Source organism: Nomia melanderi, chromosome 1 (assembly GCF_051020985.1).
Source record: "Nomia melanderi isolate GNS246 chromosome 1, iyNomMela1, whole genome shotgun sequence".
Taxonomy (NCBI): domain Eukaryota; kingdom Metazoa; phylum Arthropoda; class Insecta; order Hymenoptera; family Halictidae; genus Nomia; species Nomia melanderi.
Window position 1 is genome coordinate 15059452 of NC_134999.1, and position 20082 is coordinate 15079533.

General features: G+C 38.0%; 1 protein-coding gene across 6 annotated transcripts in view; it reads left to right on the forward strand.

Annotated features, from left to right (window-relative positions):
* Nucleotides 1–20082, forward strand: part of LOC116431069 (venom dipeptidyl peptidase 4) — a 447002-nt gene that overhangs the window by 123686 nt on the left and 303234 nt on the right. For all 6 annotated transcript variants that reach the window (XM_076374132.1, XM_076374131.1, XM_076374129.1 and 3 more), the window contains 2 exons: nt 2104–2198; nt 3206–3280. In XM_076374132.1, the coding sequence (XP_076230247.1) occupies nt 2104–2198; nt 3206–3280 (170 nt within the window). The remainder of the gene's footprint in view (nt 1–2103; nt 2199–3205; nt 3281–20082) is intronic.

Consider the following 20082-nt stretch of genomic DNA (forward strand, 5'->3'; position numbering starts at 1 on the left):
CGTTGACGGATTTTTTTAGACATATGCCAAAACTGTGGCACTAATTGCGCGTCTATGGGAAACAATGGAAAACACTTTTCATACAATAAACTCACTTATATTGCATTGCAACAACAATCATTTTTAAAAACACCATTTATTTACTTAAATTTGTTTTAATTCATTCTGTGGATAAAATTAGTAAAAAGCACTTATAATTTATTCGAATTAACACAGATAATTTTTTATAATCCTTTACACGAGTGGTTTGATATACAAAGCGCGTGAATTCCCTTTTAACAAATAGAGCAAATTAATTTTGAACTCTCCGCAATTTTGGCAAAACATAATGCATCCTCAGCAGTCAAACGATTAACACATTGCGTACTGGTAACGAGAAATCTCGTTTTTATATAAAGACAGCTAGCTATGCAACTTCGCTAATTACTACAGCATTGAAAAAATATAAAATTTAATTCGAATTGATTATCTATTTCAAATATATTACATAAGAATATGATATCCGAGTTTTTTTAGCTATGCAACTTCGCTAATTACCACAGCATCAAAAGGAATATAAAATTTAATTCGAGTTGATTATCTATTTAAAATATATTACATAACAATATGATATCTCAGTTTCTCTATGTACAACGATATAAGTTGACCTCAGTGAAAATAGCACAATTCAGTTTTCTGAAAATTAGCCGGTACGCAATGCGTTAATTGGATATAGTAGAATTAGAAAGCTTTATGTGTAATATTAAATTGTTTTAAATAGATTGATATGTGAAATATGAAATATTGTTCCTTGTTACTATGTTTCTTGATAGTGAAGAATGTTGAATTTATTTCATTCTATTAATGAATATTCCTGGTGGAAAATTATTGAGTGTAAACGGTTCAGAATGAAGATATGTGTAATAATAATTTTATATTTTAAATGGAAGGTAGGAGAGTAATGTGAAATATGAAAATATCGCTTTGTTTCTTGATGTTCATAGTTTCGCAATAGTGAAAATTGCCATCACAATTCAGTTTCTTGAAAATTAGCCGGTACGCAATGTGTTAACACTGTTCACTTCTAATTCAGGCTTAAACGTAACATAGCCGAAATCCAGACTTATGGTGACATAATCCAATGTTGGTACAAATTTAAGAACACCTAGCTTCACCAAGATACAATATCATAAACGTCTAACTGTCTTGTAATCTAGATTTATATAAACCTAACATACTCATAGAACGATTTTAACCCGTTGCGGACGAATGTCGACACTCTACGGAAATCAAACTCTCATATTTGTGATACTAAGTCTCAAACAAATGATTTAATTATTAAAACAGCAAAAGATCAGTAAATTGTTTCCTGTTTCTCTATTATTTAAGCATTCGACGTGTAATTCGACGGGATCTGCATTAGGTTTCGTATAGTTTGGGCTTCAAAGGAATTTTCTTTGTGTATTTAATTTCTTGATCTTCGTCTTGAATATTTTATTAATTATAAATGTTGTAGGAACTGAATCTTTGTGGTTTGTAGTCTATGGTGTATATCTGTGTTTTTGGGAGTTTTGTGATTGTTTACTGTTAGTACTTTGTTTGGACTTCAAAGGGATTTTCTTAGTCTATTTGATTTCTATGATTTGTAATATAGACCACTAAATTTCTGTATTTCTCGTATATTTTAAATAATCTCCGTCTGCAAATGGTTAATCAAATTCAGTTGACATTCAATTTTCTATTAATAAAAGCGAACTTCGTTTAAGCTTAACGAGTTCTAACTGAATAATTATAATGTAAATAAAACGAGTCACAAGGTTAGTTAAAATCCAGGTAGAACAGGGCACGGTATAATTAAAATGAATACAATCTAATTAGACGTGACTAAAGTTTAATCTAACGCGAACCCAGATCTGATGGACAATAACGGTGACATTCTTTCCCGGGCTTAAGTTTATTAATTGCGCTGCTTAAATCAAGGTAAAATGTGCGTCTGTTCCCCGTTCTATGCAGTAAACCGAGTTCCCCAGACTTTCCCCGGGGCACTCGTTATCGCGTAACCATTTTATCGCAGCGGTTGTTCTCTTCCGGATCCTAGAAAAATATGTTATCTCTTTGTTCCAGGGAACGAGATACTGTACCGCGATGAGGCCGGAGATCTCGTGATCTATAATGTCACATCAAAAGAGCCGAGGATTATCCTGCACTCCAGTAATGCGGTGAGTGTAACACGTTTGTCTGTGCTGTATTCTTCTTTGTTAAATCTTGCGTGACCATGTACAAACATCTTCTCTTTTATTAGGTTATACCAATTGCATTACAAATTAAATCGCGACCAATATTGATCTGTGAAGTATTCGTTTTGACTATTATTGAGTAGTGACACTCTATGAATTAAATTAACATTAAATCGTAATTAATGTTGATATATAAAATATTTTTTTTATTATTAGTGAGTAGTGATAATCAATGAATTACATTACAAATGAAATCGTAATCAATATTGATCTATAAAATATTTCTTTATTATTATTAAATAGTGACAATCAATGAATTACATTCCAAATTCAATCGTAATCAATATTGATCTATAAAATATTTTTATTATTATTATTGAATAGTGACAATCAGTGAATTGCATTACAAATGAAATTATAATCAATATTGATGTATAAAATATTATTTTTATCATTATTGAACAGTGACAATAAACGAATTACATTCCAAATTCAATCGTAATCAATATTGATCTATAAAGTACTCCTTTCTAACCATTACCGAGTAGTCACAATTAATAAATTACCTTACAAATTCAATTGTAATCAATATTTTCTTCCTATCACCAATAAAAGGTAAACTAAACAATAAAAAACCACACCACAAATAATTCACAGTCAATCACAATTGCTCTCACTTTCTCTGACAGTAAAACCCTCGCAGAGACTTACAATTGAATCGTCTTACAACTTAACACAATTCAAACTCAAATTTACTAACCTCGAATGTTCCCTCTCGTTCGAGATAAAATGACAAAAGCTGTTCAACGGAAGATTTCAAAATCTTCAACTAAACACATCACAGGCGCAGCTTTTGTAATATTTATATCGTATCGAGTCAACAAACGAATCTAACAAAGACGCCGTATCGGCGCAATCCGATTAGACGATAGGATTAACAACAGTCGGGGATTCAATTAATTTCCGTTACGTGTGTCCGATGTTCCCAGGCACTTTTATCGAGTTTCGACCATCAGCTCTCCGCCGACGGGAAGTATCTTCTGCTGGCCATCGATTACCAGAAGGTAACGTACCATTTACACGTCGCTTGTCCACGATCACGACTTCCACACCCCCTTCACTCTCGCTCCCCGTTGCAAACGGACTTTAGTCGTCCGAATCGAAACGAAAATCTCGCTTGTCACGTAACGGTGGACTGCGAATAAATTTTCTGCGGACTGGCCCCGTGGAAATTATCCCCTCGGGTGATAAATTTCGATCGATAGTCGCACCTGCAGCCATTTACAACCGGAAGGAACCGGATAATAATCGTAACTGCGACGTGTGTTACGTTAATCGCGTCAACGCCGCGAACGGTCTGAGAATACGGCCGATACGCGCCGAAGGTGATCGAGACGGTCTGTCATAGATATATTCATTGATTCCGGGTAATCTGTGCACTGAGCTTTCGGGTAGAGACAATGGAAATAGTAACGAAAAGTACCTTGCATCATGGTAAGAATAGTAATAATGATAATGGTGATGGAGGATATAGTATATGGTATTAAAAGTAATAATGATGATGATAATAATAACGACGATGAAGAGTATAGTATACAATGGAAAAAGAATAATAGTGATAATGGAGAATATAACATATAATAATAATAATAATAATAGTAATAATAATGATAGTAATAATAATAATGGCAATGAAGAATATAGTATATAGTAATAAAAATAATAATGATGATAATACTAATGACGATGAAGAGTACAGTATATAATGGAAAAAGAATAATAGTAACGGAGAATATAGCATATAATAATAATGTCGTGTACCTTGTTTTCCACCGACTATGTTCGGTAGTTAAACTAGTACTTCGCACGCCGAATTAACTTTGTGCGAATTTTTAGGTTTGTGAAGTGGACTGTATTTACTTGTGAAAATCAGTGTAGTGACTCGAAAGATGTTCGATGCTCTCTATTTGCTTGTTTGACTATTTGTTTCCAACTATGATTCTCGACTGACTATTCTCGACTGCTATTCTCGACTGCTATTCTCGACTCGCTATTCTCGACTCACTATTCTCGACTCCCTGGGCCTCCCAGAATCGTCTTCGACGACACCTCCGCAATGTCGTCTTCACGGGGGTGAAGACGTTCTGGTTGGCCCTTTTCGATCTGAAAATGGTTGTGGAAGGGAGACACAATCCCTTCCCTTCTAGTCTTCCTAGTTGCTAAAGTTAATAACTAATTCGTCCCGTTTGCAATCGCCGACCGTGGCAGGTAAAAAGCAAGAAACGCTTGGCCTTAGAAACACATGCTAACGGACGGGCAAGAGAGTTAAAAATACTGGTGACTGGACACCAGATGTAAACAATAGGCAAAGAAAATCTACAGCAATAATCGCGGGCCTTATGGGTTCAGGGATTTATGGCTGCCACGGTCCCTTCTCGTAATACCGTAAAGACGATTGCAAGTTGTGAACGGGACGAAGGCTCCTATTATTTCGAAAAAACTACCAAATGCACAATAAGCCTTAGAAAACATAAAAAGTGTATACAAACTAAAAAGTACGATGGTTCTAAGGGGTCGGAGGAAACGTTAAGGCTGTAAGTGGCCTTAACAAATAATAATAACAATAATAATAATGATAGTAATAATAATAATGGTAATGAAGAATATAATATATAACAATAAAAATAATAATGATGATGAAGAGTATAGTATACAATGGAAAAAGAATAATAGGAATGGAGAATATAGCATATAATAATATTAATAACAACAATAATAATGATAGTAATAATAATAATGGTAATGAAGAATATAATATGTAACAATAAAAGTAACAACAGAGAATAGAGTACATAGTGATGAAAATAAGCACGAAAATTGGGCAAGAAAGACTCTGTCTTGTGAACACTGATTTCGTTTCGATTATGGCTGACCTTTACTACTTGCATCGATCCGTTTGTCGAGTTTATTGTTCCGAGCATTAGCATGGGAATTAAGTAATTCGTTATCTGTATAGTTAATCTGTAAGTGGATTTATTATATCTTTTACTGCGTTGGATCAAGTCAGTTTTCGTGATTTACATCGGTGCAAGTAGAACACCCCGGTAATGGCCAGACGCGAGTATAGGTCCTCGATGGCGCGTGTGCCAGAAAAACTTTCCAGCTCGACTTTCCTATAAATGACACGCTGAACGAACTAGAGCTGAATACAATATGAATATTTCTGAATATTTTTATTCGCAACGAACAATTCCTTTATCAATCAACCTTAACTTCATTCCAAACATTAAAACATCCTACTTAAGATACTCAAAAATCAAAATACGATTATCGAATTAAAAAATACAATCACAAAAAACGCTTCTCCCGAACAATTATTCCAACGAACTTCCAGTAACTCGCATACTTTTTCGCGTTAAGTCCGTCGCGTGTGACCGCACAGTTACAGGTTGCTCCGAACGCAGAAAAATCCGCAGCCGGTAATTACTGATAATTGCCGGCGTTCCATACTAAAAATTTACCGTGAGAGAAACGCGTTATTCACGGGGGAAGTTAATAGAATCGGATCACCGGGTTATAGATCACGCCGCGCGGCGGTCGCGTGTATATTTTCCGGTGTTTTCGTGCGGGAATCGATTATCAGGCCAGAAAATTATATCCGCGCGGAAAGTTGGCCGCGAATGCACGCGCGCGGAGTGGTTCTTCGGAGCGAGTAGATTTTGAGGGCGTATCGAGCGTATCCGGTGGCCTAGTTCGGGATAGAGCGATTCCCGAGGAGAGAAAAATAAAAAAAAAAAAAGAGAAGAAAAATGGTTGGGCTCAAATTTTGTCGAGCGACTCAGCCGGCAGCCGAGCCGCCCGCCCGCATTTTCGGAAGCCGGCAAAATTTTTTGCGGCGAATATCTCTCGGCCGGAGGGCCGAGAAATACGCAGTGCGGCGACAAAGTGATGAGACCGAATCTATGTCAGTGGAGCTTAGCGGCAGCCAGTGCCACAATAAACACCAGTCGATACTTCAAACGTTTATTCCGCCGGGATTTTCGCGGAACGCTCGCTGGAATGCTATCAGAGCTTCTGTATGCTTGATTGTATTAACCCTTAGCACTCCGCATAGTTTTGTGATACGTCAGCAACTTCTACCAATTTTGATAGTAGTTTTACTGAAAACGAATAATGTTCTAACATTTCTTAGACCTTTAATTCCCTTATCAGTACAAACTTTGTATATTTGGAAGATTTAATAAACTTACCAATTTTGATAGCAGTCCTACTGAAAATTAATAATTTTATAACATTTCTTAGACCTTTAATTCCCTTGTCAGTACAGACTTTGTATATTTGGAAGATCTAATAATCTTAAGGTAGTTTTCTTAAAATTCATTAAAATATTTAATATTACTGGTGCAATATTGGAGCCTACGGAGTTCAAAGGGTTAATAGGTGGATCGGGGATCTTTGAGAATTGGAATTGCTTTTGACGGGAAAACTATCGAGCAGTTGAATTGACTTTCGGAAGTTCGCATATAGATATTTTCGAAATTTATCTCCTGAGAGTTTAATTGATTTACAATTCAGTTTGATAGCTAAATCAAATTGTTTAATCATTCCTCGGAGAAATTCTCCTCAGTCCAAACTCTCAAAACAAGAATCCGTAAAGGAAACAGAATTATAAATTACAAAGATAATAATATAGTAGATCCACGCAGAATTACCAGTGGTTCACCGAATATCCTAGAATAAATTCCCCAAATTTCATATTCAAACTCTCAAAACAGGAATCCATAAAATAAACAAAACTACAAATTACAAAGTTAGCAATATTCCAAGTATATCCTCACAGAATTACCAGTGGTTCACCGAATATCCCACAATAAATTCCTCAAACATCATATTCGACCTCTCAAACGAAGAATCCATAAAAGAGAAATATCAGCGGTTCTACAATCGAGAAAAATACGTTGAATCGAATAAATCACACCGAAGGATCCATTCGAAATACCGAGTACATTCTCGTCGCCGCAGTTCTCGGTAGCGTTAACGGCGACATAGTTTAGCTTCCGGTGTCGCGCGACTCGGTCTGAATAATAAAGGAATTTGTCAAGAGCAGAGGTTTCCCGTCCCGAGGAGCCATTAACACTTGCTTCGGATAGTGGGCCGTCTCTAACCGGGTCATACGCACGATATTCTTGGGACACGTGTTCCGCCGTAATTCCAGCTGCAGAATGCTAAACAACCGGGTGCGTGGGGCGCCAGATACACGTTAAATACCATATAATACCTGACGTGCATGGCGTCTGCGTGGTCGGGTCTGGCCTCTGCACAGCATCCGACGTCTCCGAGCCATTCACCGCCACGCATAATCGACCAACGGGCCACCACCCTGCACGCTGCTCGCCCCAATTGCATATATTATGGTCACTGTATCTCGAATCTCTTCTGCGTTAGTCTCTTTCTCTCTCGTTGCCTCTCTGCATCTCTGCTCGTCTCTCTTTCTCTCTCATTCCAATTCTTTTCCTCGCTGGATCTATCTTTTTGTCTCTCTCTCTGTCAGTTTCTCGCTGACTCACTCTGTTTCTTTTCTTTTTTATGTGTTTCCTCGTTGTTCTCTCTTTTTCTTTCTTTCCCTCTTAGTTTCTTTCTCACTTCTCTACTCTGTCTCCCTCTGTCTCTGTTTCTTTCCTTTTCCTATGTGGTTTCCCGTTGCTCTCTCTTTTCCTTTCTTTCTCTCAGTTTCTCTCTTTCTCATTTTGCTACTCTTTCTCTCTCTGTCTCTGTTTCTTTCCTTTCCTCTGTTTCCTCGTTGCTCTCTTTCCCTTTCCTTCTCTTTTTTCCATTCTTTCTCACTTTTCTGTTCTTTCTCTCTCTGTCTCTGTTTCTTTCCTTTTCTATGTTTCCTCGTTGCTCTCTCTTTTCCTTTCTTTTTCTCTCAGTTTCCCTCTTTCTCACTCCTTTCTGCTCTTTCTCTCTCTGTCTCTGTTTCTTTCCTTTCCTCTGTTCCCTCGTTGTTCTCTCTTTTACTTTCTTTCTCTCTTGCTCGCTGTTTTCCATTCTTTCTCTCTTTCTCGCTGTTTTCCGTTCTTTCTCTCTTTCTCGCTGTTTACCAGCCTTCTCTCTTCCACTCACCTTCCCTTCTCTTTTTCATTTTTCTCTTTGCTTCTATCCTTTTCTTTCCCCTGTCTTCTCTTCCCCTCACCGTTTCTATCATTCCCACTATTTGCTTCTCCCTTTCCCTCGGTGTCGCATGTCGCAATTCGTCTCCCCTCTTATCTACGGCCTGCAGCAGCATTCGCACTTTCACGATTGGTCGTTCCGTTTCCTCCATTCAATTTCCTATTCCGAATTTCTATTCCGTTGACCCGAGTCGTTTTTCTGCCCGCTTTAATGATTCTCGGGACGCCTTGCAGTGTCCTTCGAGGATTTTCAGTCTTTTGGGCAGCCGTTCTCCTTGGTTTCGTGCTCGATCATTTTAGTTTGTTCTATTTTTGAAACCAGCTTCCTCGGGTGACTCCGGGACACTCTCTGTGTCGGGGAGATAAATTATTTGCTCGATATCTCGAGACAGAAATCCTCGGCGATGCAAACTTCGAAAATATCTGTGAACTTGGATATATTACTATATCACCGTGTAAAAGTTTTAATCTAAGAATTATATTCAATTTTTAACATAACCAATGATATTTTACGAAGGAAATACAAATTTCAAAAGTTTGATTGTGAGAGAACAAACAATAGAAACATAATCAGATCGATACATTATACAATGATTTCAATATTGATACGCAGAAGTTGAAATGGAGCATGTTTCGTAAATAACATCTTCAAATATTAAAATGTACAGTCGACCAGTCGCTTAATCCAACAGTGCAAGGAATGCACAGTATTTATTTCAACAGAGCCCGAGTGTTTACTTCCAGAGCACCGTATAGATGCTCACCAGGCAACATCTCGTGTGTTTAGACCAGCTCCGTTCCATCTCCGTGTGTAATACAGCATTCGCCGTAGCCACATTTCGTATTCAAATTCGGAATCCAATAGGTTTATTTTAGAATCTCGTTGCGCTTGTTCCACCCCCATCCTGCCCCGAATCCACCCCTTCAACGTTCTGTTCGTTTTGCCGTCAACCGGGTTCTCTGTCAGCGTCCCTTTGTCCGACGTTCTTCTTTTCCTGTTTGTCTGCGGGTTATTGACGCACCGGGCTTCCACTCTGGGTTTGGCCACTTTTTTTAATCCCTGCGGGCAAGATTTAGCGACTCGTAAAGTTAGCTACTTTAGGAACTGGACTCTAAATCTTTTAAGGGTACGTGTATACTCGGGTAAAAAGATTCTTTAGCGTATTTGTTTTAACGATCTAGCGTAGACCGTATTGGGATCCAATTTAAACGTAACTAGAATATTATAGACTTCATATGGATCTAACATGGATTTCCTGGGAATATATTTCTAAGTTAGCATAGATCCATAGAGAAGTGATACAATTATTGTCTAAATCAATAGATTCCTCAGAAACTTAACATGGTTACTATATAGACATAAAGTAGATATAGTCTAGCTCGAAGAGCTGACTCAACACTGATCAAGGCTTTACATGGAGTTCTGAGGAACGCAGTTCTAATCTAGCATAGAAGTACATAGGTACTAGAAATATAAACTATTAGACCTCTCAGCAATTTAACATAGTCACTACATAGACATAAATCGAACATATTCTAGCTCAAAGAGCTGACTCGACACTGATCAAGGCTTTACATGGACTTCCTAGGAACATATTTCTAATCTAGAAATACATATATACTAGAACTAATCTATCAGATCACTCAGAAATTTAACATAGCCACTACATAGACATAGATTAGACATATTCTAGCTCAAAGAGCTGACTGAACACTGATCAAGGCTTTACTTTACATGGACTTCCTAGGAACATATTTCTAATCTATAAATACATAAATACTAGAACCAATCTATTAGAGTACTCAGAAACTTAACATAACCACTGTATAAACATAAACCAGACATAGCCTAGCTCAAAAAGCTGACTCATCACTGATCAATGCCTAACATGGACTTCCTAGGAACATACTTCTAATCTATAAATACATAGATACTAGAAATCTAATCTATTAGAACCCTCAGAAACTTAACATGCCCACTACATGGACATAAACTAGACATAGCCTAGCCCATTGAAGTGCCCCAACGCTGATCAAGGCCTAACCTGGACTTCCATCTAACCCAGATCCAAACTAGACACAACCCAGCTCTACACCTAACCATCATTGAGAGAGCGCTCATAAAATAAGAATGAACCAGTCGGAGGAGACTCATGGAGCAATGTCAGAACTGAAAAATCGCTTCGACTATTCCCCGGAATCCCCTAGCCAGCCATGACAAACGAGACTACAGCAAGAGAATAAATGTATTACGTGGATCCAACATTCCCCATTCCCTTGTCCTAGCAGCAGCCCTTACCAGGAGTGCCCTCGTGTGCAGTCGGAATGCATGTGACTTAGAAAACCTCTGACCTCGACTCCTCGGGTCGTTGAACAAGTTGGACCCACCCTTTTCGGGAAACCGCTCACTTGGCCGACCCTCCAGGCTTCCGTGTAATCTGGAGTGTCGTTACCAACGGAGGTCGCGCAGAGGCGGAACTGCCAGCGCAACCCGGGCCCTCCAGATGGACGGTCCTTTTGACCGATTATTAGTTTGCACCGGCGGTGTGTTCTAATTAGATCCCATATGAAAACCGATTGCATTGCGATAATCCTGCGTCAGTGAACCACGCGTCACTTCATTGACAACGCGAGCCTGATTATTCTCTGGCTTCGATGTACGAGACTATCAGTCGTCTATGATCTCTATCATTCTTTATGATCTCTAGACCCTATTCGTCATTGGCTCTCTTCATATTACTATCGAAAGACCCTGGTGCAATTCTTAATTACCAATCACATCGTCTCTTTTCTTCCACTTTATTCTCTGAAAAGGTAACCTCATCATTGAACATCAAACTATAATATCAGGATTATTGACACTAAACACATCTCTGTTTTGTATATACCTACTATTGATGAATCTATTCACTAGATAAATAACTGGTTACAAAATGAAGATCTGTTACACGATACATCTCTCTTAGATACAACAAAGGTAGGAAATTGGGAAAGTAATTATCCAGGCAACACAGGAGTATAAAGCTAAAGCAGCGACAGGCACTCAGAATTTCAAATGACATTGGGAAACCGGTCAGCCTAGTATTAACTCTTTGTACTCGGAAGTTTCTCGCTAGAAATATTTAACATTTGTCGACGAGACGAAGGCGATATTCTTTGAAATTAACTCGAAAGGAAATCACAAGTATTCTGTTCCAATATTTCGTGTATCGGGCATTATACGAAGTTAAACATTACATATCAGATTTTGTAGTTTGACTGCGTCAAATCAAGTGGTGACTGAGATTCTGTGTCTATTGCAACGTCTACTTATTTTAACTATTTCTATATCTATTTGTACTGTCACAATTGTACCATTTAACACAACTACCGAGCCCGTAAACTGACTTTTGACAATTTCTGTACAAAGACTGCAGACGTGAATTTATTAAGATTTGAATTAGTTTAAACTTCAGCTTAGGTATTACTTAATCAGCTTCTCTAGTAATTCCTCAAAGGTATTCGCATCTTTTCAGTAATCGCAAAAGGAAACTAAGAAATGGGTCATTGTGAGACATTTGTCAGTTCTAGTGTTAACACGTTCCGTGCCACGGAAACTTCGGTTATATTTTGCTTGTGAACTGTGTTGAGTTTTTCAATAAAATAAGTTATATTCAAGTTTCTGGTCATTTCTATATATTTTGATATTGTTTCTTTATGTTTCCACTGCTTTGTAACGTATACCGCCGACTATATATCCATTAAAAATATTTTCTTACAAACATTGGCGTGTACCACATGTGGTACACGTGGCACGGAACGTGTTAAAGGTGCCACTCCAGAGATTCCCGAGTATCCTCGAATAAATAATTAACACGTTGTAAGTATTAACACGTTGAATGTCACGGGGGTCACCGGTGACTTCAACCAAATCGAATGACTATAATTCATTCCATCAAACGATGATTATTTGGAAACTTTCTTGTATTACTATTACTACTACCCAATACAATGACATTCAACAAGATAAACCTACAATAACAATAACGTATTCCAATTACATAATTAGATATTACTTTCATTTTGTAAATTTTTCTCGGTAAAAACGTGCACTCAACGTGTTAAACTGTAATTCAATAAAATAACGTCACAGTGAACCTGAAAGCGAGAAGCCAAGAGGACTTTGGTCCCAAAGGGTTAAACCAAAAATCCAGGCAGGTCAGCAAGAATCCCATCGCCCCGATTTCGAGTAGTTCGACGAATCCTCGCCGCGCGTTATGAAAAAAACGAAGCTCCGGCCGGGAGCAGAGTGTCCATAACGATTAGGACGCGTCGACGACGGAGAAGCTCACAAAGGGGTCGTGAAAACCGTGAACCTCGTTTGGCGAATGCTCGCCGTCCACCCCCAGACCAGCCGGGGGTGGTGAACGCGTCCGCGTAAACGCTGGATGCAGTAAAACGCGTATAAAATTTATCTTTCGACAGCGATCGCTCGATTCCTCGAACTCTCCTACGGGCACCGTCCCGCGGGGGTGGGAAAGTTGGTAACGGCGCGGCGGGTTGCCGGCGATCAGACGTCGCCGGGCGATTTTTGCGTGCGGGATCTGGGCGCGCGATAAAAGCGGGTCGCGCGGCTTGTCGAACGGCGCCGGATAGCTTTATCGGTGGCGAGCCTTGAATAAATAATGGCGGGGGTGCGTCGCGACGATGATGATTACCGTCCCGGTATTAAATCTTCATGGTCCGCGCTCGAAAATCGGAGGGTCCAAGGAGGACACGCTGCTTTATGCCAGTGATCCTCAGTCTTTTATGCTTCGACGGCTTCTTGGGGGATGTGTATGAAAATGGTGTGTTTATTGGGTTGATGGTTGAAGCGGTGGTTGAAGTGTATTGTATTATTTATATGTACTACTATAATATGTATAATATAACTATAATATAATATTATATATAATATTACTATAATATATATTATAGTGATACATATAAATAATATAATTACACTTCAACCATCCCTTCAACCATCCACCTAACAAGCACGTCAATTACATTATACGCCACATATAATATAATTATATAAATTATTAATTATATATTATTAATTATATTATATACAATTATATTATATATAATTATATATATTAGAGTAGTGTAGTATTGATGGAAGTATTATGAAATTTCATCCCCAAAAAATCTTTTCTTATATTTAACATAGTTTGAGAGCCACTGTTTAATATAAACTAATCTATCTTAGACTACGATCTTGAAGATTAAAGTCTTGCCTGTTCAAAAACCCCTTAAAGCGTCTAATTTTTCTCTCGCTATTTCATTGAGCTCTAAACGAATCGACGAGTGTATTGTCGAATTTCACCCCCGAAAAATCTTTTCTTAAATTTAACAGTTTGAGTGCCACTATTTAACGTGAACTAATCGAACTTAAACCACGATCTTGAAGATTAAAGTTTTGCCTCTTCAAGGACCCCTTGAAACGTCTAATTTTTCTCTCGCTATTTCATTGAGCTCTAAACGAATCGACGAGTGTATTGTCGAATTTCACCCCCGAAAAATCTGTTACCGTATCCCGGTTTGAGAAACGCTGTTTTATGGGAGTCGACCACTCATGAACTGGGTTGTTCCCGTCGCTCGGATGGAGATCTTCGCAAACGTTCCCCGAGTCTCGAATGTTATCTCCGATCACGAGCGATGTTCTCGCGCGTGCGAGTTCGGCTCGTAAGACTCGTGTTTTAAAAGCTGTTATGTCGTTCCGCGGTAATCTCCCGCGTGTTGATGATGCCGCGACGGGGGCGCGCTTCCGACACGCCCCCGCACACGGAACACTTGCTCTACCAGGGGATTTTATCGGGGACGACGGGTATTCGGATTATCGATTCCGGCGGATCTGGATGTTTGTTGGGAGTATTGATTTTTTTGCGGAATTGATTTCGGGATATTGGAGCGGACGGGGAATTTGGTTAGTGTTATGGGGTTTCGGTTCGTGTTCCTCGGGAGGAGTAATATCGTGGAATAATTGGGACGAGTGGAGGGACTGTGAAATAGGTTTTAGTGAACGTTAAACGAGTGGGGAGTAATAGAAAGTGGAATGTTGGGAAGTTCGTGGAGATTTCAAGTTGAGTCGTTCATTGGATAAAGTGAGTATTTAGGTTCTTAATTACTTTGGATTCTGGTGAAATGTTCAGTTGGTGTTTTTATAATGGAATTTTGTTCATTCGAGTTCTATCAGTTGAAGTTTAGTGAATTTAAGTTCGGTCAATTCAAGTTGTATGACTTTGAGTTCTATTAATTCAAGTTCAGTCAATTCTAGCTCTGTCAATTCAAGTTCACTCAACTCAAGTTTTATCAATTCAAGCTCAGTAAATTCAGGTTCAGCCCATTCAAGTTTTATCAATTAAAGTTCAATCAATTCAAGTTTAGTTAACCTAAGTTTTATCAATTCGAGCTCAGTCAATTCAAGTTCAGCCATTCAAGTTTTATAAATTAAAGTTCAATTGATTCAAGTTTAGTCAACCCAAGTTCTATCAATTCAAGCTCAATAAATTCCAGTTCACTCATTCAAGTTTTATCAATTCAAATAATATACAACAGAAAGAGTGCCACGCATTGACCTATTGAATAAATTACAAGGAAAAGATTTTTCATAATAAACTACTAATGACAAATCAAGTCGATACCAAGAAAGAATCTTCCTCCACGCATCTGCGTCCGCGATCCGCGAGCAGCGCGTCTAGTCCAGAATATTTTAGCAGCTTTTAGAGTATCGACACTTCGCTTTCTGTTCCGAACAGAGCAGATTAAAACACAGCCGCTGCCGTTGCGTGAAAGCCTACCGGGGCCGATATCGCGGTATCATCCGGTTTTTATCTTTCACATTCGCACCAGCTTGATCGTCGCCGCGGCGAATATTGTAAAACCGCGACGGCCGTTCATTCGACACGCGGCGGGCGTGATATATTCTTTAAACATTATGGAACCACGGCGTCCGATAACCGCCGGACCGTATCATCGCGGGATATCCGACGTTTTATCGGCGATTTTACACAAACTACAGCGCGTCGATCACAACAAACTATTAACCGATTGAAAACTGTAAATCATTCCGTTCTGCAAACCGAAACTCCACCGAGACCGTTGATAAAACAGAACTTACACCGACTGTCCACGATTTATTCACATTTTTCCAAATTTGATGACACCGACGATAACGACGATAATCAAGTCTTTATCAAGCAAAATAAACAAATGTAACTTACTACCAAACCTACTGAAATTTTCGACATTTCAAATAAAATTCACTAAATCAACCTAAATATAAACACAATCTTCAACCAAAAATTTCAATGTATACAGCCTAAGTAACTCGTTCCTAAAGATACTAATATAATTAACACGTTGAATGTCGTGGAGGTCACCAGTGAACCCCAACCGAATCAGATTACTATAATTCACTCAGTTAAACTATGATCGTTCGAAAAGATTCATATATTACAAATAATGCTGCAGTTAATAACTAAATAATAATGCAACTCAATCAAATGATTTCATATTATATTTTTCCCATTTTGTGTATTTTGCTCTATGAAATCGCGGCGTTCAACCACATCAAATTACTACAGTTCATTCAATTAAACATTGATTATCTGAAAACATACTTATGTTACAAACAATATTACATAAAGCGGTGACATTCAGCTAGATGAACATTCAATAATAATAATGCAATTCAAACGAATGATTTAATATTATAGTTTTTCTAGTCTTTGTATTTTTCTTTATGAAATCCTGCATTCAACGTGTTAATTTTCCTCGAATGTATCTTATAGTCCATTTAAATAAAAATACAAATATACCTGTGCTTGTTCTCACCAAAACCTTCCAATGCTATATATATATATATATAATTTTGCTATATCAAATCTAGCGAGAGTCACTTCCAAGCGCGTTTCTTCCAATCAAACATCAATTCTGACCAAATTCTATTAACAATAAACCAACGAATCCATCCGAAACACAGGAATATCTAAATTCCCGTTCCACAGCCAACAATCTACAATCTACCAAATCTACGGAAGATGATCCTCCTATCCATAAATTCGAATCACCTTCGGAAACTACTAAAAATCCCTCGGAATACACGGGGAACACCGTGAAAACCCTTTTCACGTGGCAACGGCGCTCGCGATAAACTTTCCCTGCAATTGACTAATAACGATAACATACATAAATTAAGAAACAAAGATATCTTACTTCGATATTCTACATATCGATGCATTATACGAAGCATGTTACATATATCACTATAATTTTGCTATATCAAATCTAGAGTCACTTCTACGCGCGTTTCTTCCATTCAAACATCAATTCTAACCCAATTCCATTAACCAGTTAACTGTGTTTGACAAGTACACACGTGATCGTAAAGCTTGACAGGATACTAATTCTTTCAGCGATGAATTCTTTATTTTTTCACATAAACACGTAATTCTTCTTTGTTTCGCTTTGATCTTTCATTAAAATATACTTCACGTGCATTCGTCCTGCGTTCGACGAGTACACGCTCCATTCTTCGATTTCATTGCGCGCAGAACCAGAGTTTTTCCAATTAAATTCCACAGTTAACAATAAACCAACGAACCCATCCAAAACACCGGAATATCGAAATTCTCTTCTCACAGTCAACAATCTACAATCTACCAAATCTACGAAAGATGATCCTCCCATCCATAAATTCGAAACACCTTCGGAAACCGCTAAAAGTCCCTCGGAATACACGAGGGGAAAACTCGCGATAAACTTTCCCTACTATTGACTAATAACGATAACATACATAAATTAAGAAACAAAGAAAGATATCTTACTTCGATATTCTACGTATCGATGCATTATACGTAGCATGTTACATATATCATTATAATTTTGCTATATCGAATCTAGAGTCACATCCAATCGCCCTCTTTTCCAACCAAAGATCAATCCTAATTTTCTAATTACTTTCCGATTTTGCTCTATGAAATCGTGCATTCAATATTAATCCAGCGTCTCGAATCCGCCGAAACGTCATCGTTACGGTTCATTTTTGGAAAGAGGATCCAGCGAGCTCTTAGACGTCCAAGGAGATTTATGTCGAAAAAGTCGTGCGAAAAAGTGCAGAGGAAAAAAGGAGTGACGCAAAATTACGTCGCGGCGCGACTGTGTATCATGTTATCCGTGACCCGTGGCCAACTCGGCCGGCCTAGCCGTGAAGAGCGCAACACGATCACATATTCATTTCACCGGAAATGCGATACAATGTTCCGGGGAACGTTAAGTCTCGCCTATACCTCGGCCGCGTCGCTTCCATTATTTAGTCCGCCACCCTCTCTCGCTGCCCTCGCGACGTGACTATAAAGCATTTAGCTCGCACGCGCGAAAAAGGGGGAAGAATGATCGCCGACGCGCGCGAACGTGTAACAAGCGCGACGTTAACGAGCACAGATCGCGCGGCCGCGGCCGATCTCCCGTTTGACCGTGCCGCGCACGCTTCATTAACCCTTCACAAACGAAGATTATTCGAAATATACAGAACCTTCAGCGTATGAAGCTAAATTGTATATTAATTGCTTTATTAATAGAAAAAAAACTACGTGCTGATCTCGCGCTGTCCGATTAATTACATTATTTGTCAACGACAATTTTACTGAAATTCTCTTGATCTGAATTTGTCAAATACTAACCCTTTGACGAAGATTATTCGAAATATACAGAACCTTCAGGGTATGAAGCTAAATTGTATATTAATTGCTTTATTAATAGAAAAAGAAAACTACGTGCTGATCTCTTGCTGTCCGACTAATTATATTATTTGTCCTCGAGTTAGTCTTCCAAATCTGAACATTTCATCTCACTGAAATGCCGACATCCGTCCGCAAAGGGTTGATACGTTGAACGCCGCACGATTTCATAGAGCAAAATACACAAAATGGAAAAAATATAATATTAAACCATTTGATTGAATCGCGTTGTTATTATTGCACTCTGAGCTTGCTCAATATCGCCGCGTTCGGAAGCATTGTTTATAATACAGAAATGTTGTCAAATAATCGTCGTTTAATTGAATTGAATTTGAATTGAACTATAGTAATTCGATTTGGTTGGGGGTCACCGGAGACCCTCATTCAACGTGTTAATCCCTTATCCTGTAATATCGTGTGTGATCCGTAATGGAAGTTCCTCGATTGCAATCTGAATTTGGTAAATGTGAATGTCGTCTTCTATTTTTAACACAGTGCGTACTGCTAACGAGAAATCTCGTTTTTATAGAAAGACATTTAGCTATGCAACTTCGCTAATTACTACAGCATTGAAAGAAATATGAAAAATATAAAATATATTATATTACAATATATCTGATTTTTGCTATGTATAGTGATATAAGTTAACCTCAATGAAAATTACCATAGTACTTAGAAAAATATGAAATTTGATTCAAATTGATTATCTATTTAAAATATATTACATAACAATATATCTGATTTTTGCTATGTATAGCAATATAAGTTGATCTTACTGAAAATTACCATCTGCACAATTCAGTTTTCTGAAAATTAGCCGGCAATGTGTTAATATGAATTAGATATTACTTGTCTGGGATCAATCTCTCACCTTTATAGAGAATGTAGATATGAAATATAAATATAAAATACTTTTAGTTTTTTAAATAAATTAATGAAGTAGATTTATCAAGCATACCTGCGTAAGTAATTATAGTAATACAGCAATAGAAACGAGTAATTATGATTTAACGAATGTAAATGCTTGGTTCTTTCATGTTTGAATTGAATATTAGGCTTCTGTTGTTATTCGTGACGCTTTTCAGTAAACGTAGAATTTTCTTTTTCTCTGATAAATTGTGAACAATAAAGTATACGTGTTGAGCGCAATTGAGGAAGGAATTTTCCGGGAGATAAATATCGACAGGATTGCCCTCGCGTACGGAGTCGTTCATAAATATTTATTTGGAGCCCGAGTAGAATTTTCATGGCGCACTCGCTCTCTTTTGTCGTTGTTGCGAGTAGACTGCGGCTCTTTATGGAACGTGCGGACGTAGTGCAATGGGATGGGTATGTTGTCTTTTTTCGGGAGGTTTTTGGGAGTCGTGCGGAGTGGAGGTATATTTAATTCTGCTGCCTGAAATTTCAGAGGAATTTTGTGTAGATGGTCTGGCTAATGATGGTATGAATATGTTTAAGTTTTTTCAGTAAATCTAGTTTCCTTTAGAAGATTCATTTAGAAGATTGTTACTTTTGTTTAAAGCGAAGGGGATATTTTGGAGAATCTTCAGTTATCTTAACAAATGATCCTGACATAACATCAATCTGATTGACCTGACATAAACTTGAAAATGATCACATTCCTCATACTTTTTAAAGAAATATCTATCATTCTCCAATCAATATTTTTTCTTTAGGTATCTTGATACTCTGGTGTCAGCAAATTAAACAGAAATGCATTTCCACTCACAAATTAAGGTAATTTACCCTTGCATCAACTTCTCCCCTCAGCTAAACATATTTCGCCAAACAATCTCTACATTTTCCACATTACTTTCCAAAAACTACACTAGTACTAATATGTCTCTGCATCATTCAACTATTTTCATTTCTTCCCAAAAAGTTACCATACCACAAACACGTTCCCAACTAATCACACTAATCCTATCACTC